The sequence below is a fragment of the Volvox carteri genome (assembly GCF_000143455.1).
Source record: "Volvox carteri f. nagariensis unplaced genomic scaffold VOLCAscaffold_109, whole genome shotgun sequence".
NCBI classification, from domain to species: Eukaryota; Viridiplantae; Chlorophyta; class Chlorophyceae; order Chlamydomonadales; family Volvocaceae; genus Volvox; species Volvox carteri.
In genome coordinates this window covers 75681-83038 of record NW_003307652.1, presented here as the reverse complement: position 1 = coordinate 83038, position 7358 = coordinate 75681, and the positions used below count along the sequence as shown (strand labels likewise).

Genomic DNA, 7358 nt, shown 5'->3' with positions numbered 1-7358 from the left:
TTAACTGACGGTGATGGAGGACTTCTTCTAGGCATGAATACCAGAAAGTGTAAGGGTGGATAGAGCGCTTCTGAGCTTCTGAGCTATAATGTAGCATGTTTTGAGGCAAATTGTTGACAGATCGATGAGCTGCAGCTGCAGCAGCCGCTGTTGTGGAAATGTTTGGTGCTGTTTGGAAGCTGCAGATTGTTTGGAAGCTGCAGCTGCAGCAGCTGCTTCAGCTGAAGCAGGCAATGCATATGGCTTAATGTTGTTACATAGCAGGACTTGGGAATTTCGTATGCATGTAGCTGCTGCTAGGCGACGTGTATATGTAAAATTATGAATCCACACGTACATCCCTACCCCTATGGCAGCCAAACGACGTGTTATGGCCCCCCCTAGCAACTGGACTAGTTACTCAGGAGACGGGTTGCGACCCAGTAGCGACCCAGTAGCGGGGCAGTAGCGGCCCAGTGCTCCCACACGAGCTACTGCCCCGCCACTGGGTCGCTACGGGGTCGCTACGGGGTCGCTACGGGGTCGCTACGGGGTCGCTACGGGGCTCAGGAGTAACTAGTCCAGGGGGGGCCGTAACACGCAGTTTGGCTGCCATAGGGGCATCAAAATCGTGTCCAAGTTTGCAGGAAGGGCTTTCAGCAGTTTATTTGTTTAGCAGCATCTAACACGCATGTGTGCATAGCCGCACTAACAGTGATGGAGAAAGACACAAATTGACGAGCTGCGCACGTACGACTGAATATATTCCGGGCATATATATCTGGCAACAAGTATCTATTGTTCTTAAATGCATCAATCGAGATTCCATTTATTCAGTTTCTTGCAACATAACGACAAAGCTAACAGCGCAAGCCGCAAGTGTTTTGCAAAACACTTGTACAATAACACTTATACAATTGTACGTTTGTGTATATACGAACATATTGCTTAACAAATCCCGCCCTCCCCGCCCTCGATGATGGGGATGCATTCCTATTCTTCAAACAACTCGGTTATAGCACGTTCATCACCACCATGGCCACGACCACCGCCGCCACGGCCACCATCTCCACGGCCACCATCGCCACGACCACCATCTCCACGGCCACCATCGCCACGACCACCATCACCACGACTGATTACTAACTACGGAATCCGGCTTGTGGGCGGACGCATTCCTAGCGAGGGTCGTGTGGAGGTCTACAACGGTGTGCAATGGGGCACGGTTTGGTGAGTGCCTGTAACTGTTGAACCTGAATTACCTGATTTACAAACAGTACCTAGCTCGCTTGACGTATGGACAATATCCCCATATCGCCCACATGAATCGGCAGGGAGGTAATAAGGTCAATGCAGCAGCAGGAGCCCCCTCGATGCCTGTCTTACCTGCATTATTATGCATCATCAATTGCATTCATGCTGTATAAACATAAGTATGGAGGCCCCAGTGGCCGATCTCCGCTGTGGTTCACATCGTTCCTAACCACAAATTAAGACAGCTGCAGCTAGGTGAGTAGCTTAATAATGTCCGAATGCCTGCCTATCACTTAACAGAATATACAAAGTGGACCCCGCTACTTAGTTTTTTAAGAAGGGTTCAGCTCCCTTGGCATCTCCCTCAGTACTCTTTGCCTGGTACTACAAGTTTGGCAAGGCATAACTTCTGGACCATGCCTGCCTGTTTACGCAGCGATGATGGTTTTGGTGATAGAGAGGCTTCGGTGGTTTGCCGGGAGTTAGGGTATAGAATCGGCGTCGCCTTGCCAACTTTCGGGGGTGGCTCCGGAACCATTTTGATGGTGAGTGTATATGTATATGTGTGTGTGTGTGTGTTTCACATAATTGGGGTTGCGTGACCCCATACTTGTAGAACTACCCATACAATCCGAAGGCCCACGGGGAATACTACAACGCCTAAAAGCCACGGAGTGAAGGAAACACCGCACTATCAGGCCAAACTAGCGCCCGAAGGGGATAACTGAGTTGCATCGATGTTGGAGCATATGAGGAATATCCTCGCCAGACGTGCTGGTTCCCAGTTCATGGCCTCCAACATGCTTTGTTGATGATCTAATCCCTCTTCCGCGCGGATATCATTATAGGCTGGGCATTCCAATAACGCGTGTTAATAAAACCGCTGCTCCCTGGACATGGTGCTTGCCCCGTCGTGCTCTGTTTGCCTACAAAGCCAAGCAACATAAACGAAACTGCATTAGCTTACGATGCACTAAACGAGGAATGAAAACCTTAGCATGTGTTGGCCATGGCCACACAACAGCTGCGATGGTACGTGAGGTAAGTACAAGCACGCTTGTCTGTAGTACCTACTACTCAGTACGGCACACATAAAACAACTATAAATACGCGCTAAGCGCTCCACCAGCATCTTGAGAGGCCTTTTCAGCGGCCAGCTATTACATTGTCACTGTGCAGAAGTGTGATGCATGCACATACGTACATCAAGGAAAAGCAGAATTGTTTAAACCTAGACGCACGTTCAACTCTTCACGTTTCCTATAAATGTACTCTGCTCTTCACCAGCATTTATTTATTTGCACCTTCGCAGGATGACGTGTCTTGTTCTGCCTCCCCGACACCAGCCCGGCTGTACCAGTGCTCCTTCAGGGGCTGGGGTGTTAACAACTGCGACCACAGCGAGGTGTGTAAGCATATTTATGTATGCATGTATGCATGGTTTTTGATCATCTATAGCCCGAACCCTGGTATATAGAAGGGTACGGTCCCTTATCTAATATACCAGGACATGATCTGTAAACAATCAAAAACCTTGCAGACGTCTAGCTGCTCCTCAATAACCTTCCTTAACGCTTTGCAGGCGACTTGGGCACACCACCTTACGAAGCTCCATCTCTCGTAGTTAGTTGCCTCTCTACTCAACGTCTGTGCAAGTTGCTTTGCTTGAAACACCAATATTTGTCCACATATTTACTATGCCATCTCCTATCATCCAGATTCACGTTTACTGCGGCACACGCTTTTATACATATATGGGTTATTTTTTTAAAATACATTGTGGGAGGCTTCTGGGCCATTTGACGACTTTGTCATTTCTACGGTCTATCACCATAAAGCATCCACCATTACCAGATTGTACTACGCCATACTAACTGCACATCCCGTTTGCGAATGCACACACCCGAAGGCACAGAGGGTCAAGCATTCGCCACCAATCCGTCGTTCGATCCCGATTCTTCAACAGTGACCGCAATGCCACATCTCAGCACCTAGTCATAATCTCATACATCCGACATAGTCGGGGGTCTACCCAGGATTCGAATCCATGTCGTTAAAACGTATAATGCAGATGTGACACCCAGCCAAACCAGACATTTGAATCTGAACATAATAATTTTACGGCGTAATAACAAGAAGTCACTGTGTACACAATCAACATGGACATGGACAAATCATAATTTATTCACACAAGGATAGAACAAACTTGCGCTCAAAGCGTTCAGAATGTATATATGTATTTGTGTATGTATGTTTTTAAACACTCTTGCAACTGTTGGTAATACCGGTGTTCTGTAGACAAATATAGCATGCCGATTTACCCGTTACATGTCTGTTTCGGATTTGCGCTTGCAGGATGTCGGCGTCAGTTGCTATGGTAAGTGTATGTGACTGGCTATGACACGACGGCGGCGCACTTGCATGCCTGTATACGAGCGTCTCTGACAGGATAATAATACCACCTGCAGTATCACGACGGCTTGGTTATAGAATGCTTATATAAGCATTTTTAAATATATTTAAGAACATGCATGAGCATCTGGCATGCGTGACTAATGGCGTACATTAGCGAAATCCTTGCTCAAGGCTGTTCCACTAATAATGCTTACTTCACCTCAGCACGGTGTTCAGCAAGCAAGGTAATAATTATAAGCTACTACTAGTAGCTTGTAATTGTGCACCTGCACACCGGATCCTGGGGGGTACTTGTGTGCAGCCAGGCCCCCGTCAACCACTTAGGTCAGTCAGGTAGAATCCAATAAAATAATTTGCAAATTATTTTATTGAATTCCACCAGGCTAATTAGCCTGCCATCCACGGCACCAAAGGTATCTTTCCAATCACCAGCTGGAGAAGGCTAGCCTCGCCTCATGCAGCCGACCCACCACCTCCGCCAGGTGTTTACTCGCTCAGACTCGTGGGTGGAAATTCGCCTTCTGAGGGCCGTGTTGAGATTTACGACGGCACACAGTGGGGCACCGTTTGGTGAGTGATATTCATGACTTGAAAGCTTGTATAAATGTACATGGATGATTGGACATATACACTCATGCATCCAGTAGACAAGGACACCTAGCTATAGATAGGCTGGATCCAGTCATAAACGTTTTTTAATCCGCAGGCAGGATAACTAAGCACACACACTCTACTTTTCGGGAGTCTGGAGCCCACTGTAACAACAACACACCGATCGCGACACACTTCCGTGCCTGTAATTATAATGGATTGCTTGCTTGCTTGTCATCAGCGATAGGGCCCTGCCATATAGCAAATTTTGCCGTCCCGCAAGCATCTCCTCCAACTTCACTTCAGCTTGAATTGAATGTCGGAGGAGTCGACTCCTTCCGCGACGTCACCACACCTGGACGCCCGATATATATGGCATTAGTTCCGCTCTTGCGAGCGCGGGGGTGGGCACATCCAGGCTGAGTAATTCCTGCAGGTGCTGCTGTAGCGAGAGGTTGCAGCAGCCAAGCCAGACAATTCCCACAGCTGTGGGAAATGAGCATACTATGTAGTACATATGTAAAATAAGGCGATGGCAGGCTTTTTGATTGACTCCGCACTAGCTACCCATAATAGCTATAGCTATTGTACACGTACATGTAATGATAGTTAAATTTGTAAAAGTTTATTGGCGATATAATGATATAAGTAATAATAGAACCTATGCCTGGCCTTAGCACAAGGCCCACTTGCCGATAGCTAGAGCGAGCTGAGACATTGCATTTAGTTAGTAACGCAAATGCAAGCTTGCCCATCAAACATGTACTACTGTGATATGTGTACAGCTTGCAGGTGAACAGTAGATCGTATTTGCATGCTGTTCGTGTTTGACATGTATGTATGTAACACGATCGTGTTACTCTTCGCGCAGTGACGACTATTTCACCGACGTAGAAGCTTCAGTGGTTTGCCGGGAGCTGGGGTATCTGGGCGGCTATGCTGTCTCAGGATGGGGCGGAGGCTCTGGACCTATTCTATTGGTAAGCAATCTGCGTCACCTTCGAAATTCTTGTGAATTAGCTAATTCATAACAATAAAATAAAATCTATAGATCTATAGATCTAAAGGACAACACTAGATTTTATTCCGGTCAGACCTCTCTGCTGTTGTCCTTTAGAGATCTCTGTCGTATTTATGGAATTGTGGTTTGGTTCCTTTAAGCAAACACAAGAAGCTTCTTGTTACATACAACTAACGATAAATTTATATGGCGGCTGGAAGCCGCATTCCTTAGCTAAGGAATGCGGCAACTATAGTTGCTTGTAACAAGAAGCTTCAGGAAGTTCCTGTTACAAGCACTTAAGTGCAGTCCACATTCGGAGCTTTAGTAGCCATATAGCATAAGGCACAGAGCAGCTTGCAAGTTTACAACTGAAATAATGGAGTAAATTAGTTAAGGTGTATGTGCGGGTATGCATGCATGCATACCCAGGTGTAGTAGCTGCGTGGAGTACCTCGGCGAACTCGTGTATTTATGAAGGCCTTTCCTCTCGCTCGTGTTCATTTATCCATCATCCTGCTTTTGATGTGGCATTATTGTTGCGTCTTCTGTTGCATATTAAACCCTGCCTATATTTTATCCTCAGGTAACTAAAAGTGCTGGCATGCATGTGTAGTTGTTTCTATAGTATGGTGTCGCCTATAGCTATAGACTACGTCTACATATAGATGCGCGTGTGTGTATCAGCTGTCACGTGTACAGTATACACACGTACGGCACACACGTCATCTACAAGTGGATACGTATCTAGTAGATACCTATCTATAGATACTAGCTATATATAGATACCAGGACACGGCCGTGTAGACCGTGGTCTACAGACGACAGAAATGAGAACAGACGTACATTTACATGCAACCTGTCACAGGCTACATGTGCAATCCCCATCGATGTTCAATAGATTACAAGAATTACCTACCTCGTAATCCTGGTCCCTACCTACCCACCTATGTGAGTCTCACCTTTAGGTGACCAGAAATTGTAGTACATATATAGCCTTATGTACATGCATAACCTGGGGCGGTTTGCCACCTACCACTTGCATTTTTGTTTGCAGGACAATGTGGTCTGCACTTGGACCGACACTCGGTTGTACCAGTGCAACTCCAATGGCTGGGGAATTCACAACTGCGTCCACTCCGAGGTGTGCACGATGTGATAGATGGCATGCACTTGCATGATATGGTTGGAATACAACTGCTTGCCATGTGACCAGCCCAGTATACTACAATTATCCCCCTTCTAGCTGTAGAGGCCTCTAGGGCATCCAGAATAACGAATTAAGCTGAGAATCATACCAGGTTGGAACAGAGGCCTCTCGAGATGCTGGTGGAGCACTTCACATGTATTTGTAGTTGATACGTGTGACGTACCGCATACCAGCTTCTACATTCGAATGGGGGATCCCTCCGGAGGAATTCCTCCCCCGTTGGAGGGATGTGTGTCGGGCCCTTACGGCCACACACACCAGCCTGTGCCTGCGCATGCCATCGCCTATCCCCAGGCTGTCATGTGCCGCTAACTCATATGAATGCTCTAGATCTCATACACCCAGCCAACTTGAGTTTTTCAGCAGGTACAGAGTCTTCCCAGACAAGCACAGCTGCTTTTTGACACGATTTTTGTGGAATTAGTTATCTAACCGAGTTCCTCCATGTGTGGAAGGTCGGGGTCGTGATGAAGGGGTGTTCGTGATGAAAAAAACATGGACCTTTCAGCCACATTCACCGGCCTGTGCTTCCTCACCTATCCTCAGGCCGTCGAGTGCACATTTCTCAGGCACCCCCCCTGATACTTGACGGCACGATTTTCTGTGCGAAGTAACACCCGAAACGCATTACATGTTATTTGATGGGGTTGAACCTATGACTTCAGATTGTTAAAGTTATGTACTATCTCGAATCCTATTGCACAAAAAAAGACCTCACAGGTGCTAATCTCGCGCTTCGATACTATCTACGTGTGCAGTATACTGTGAGCTGCACCAAGTGCCGTACCCTAACATATGTGCGTGTACGACAGACAACCCAACACCTGTTCAGCAACTCAGCTATCAGCCCTGGCCCCTGTACAAACCCATGGAATGCAGCCTGACATGGCCACATACCTGCTGCAGCCT

At 47.1% G+C, this 7358-nt stretch overlaps 1 protein-coding gene across 1 annotated transcript; it reads left to right on the top strand.

The window, feature by feature from the left end:
- Nucleotides 1–955: 955 nt before the first annotated feature.
- Nucleotides 956–6398, top strand: VOLCADRAFT_100225 (uncharacterized protein; the record flags this gene model as incomplete). Its single annotated transcript, XM_002958860.1, has 7 exons — nt 956–1209; nt 1670–1778; nt 2546–2638; nt 3589–3610; nt 4131–4218; nt 5111–5219; nt 6297–6398. 7 exons carry the CDS (start codon nt 956–958, stop codon nt 6396–6398), a joined length of 777 nt encoding a protein of 258 aa, XP_002958906.1.
- Between the last annotated feature and the right edge of the window lie 960 nt (nt 6399–7358).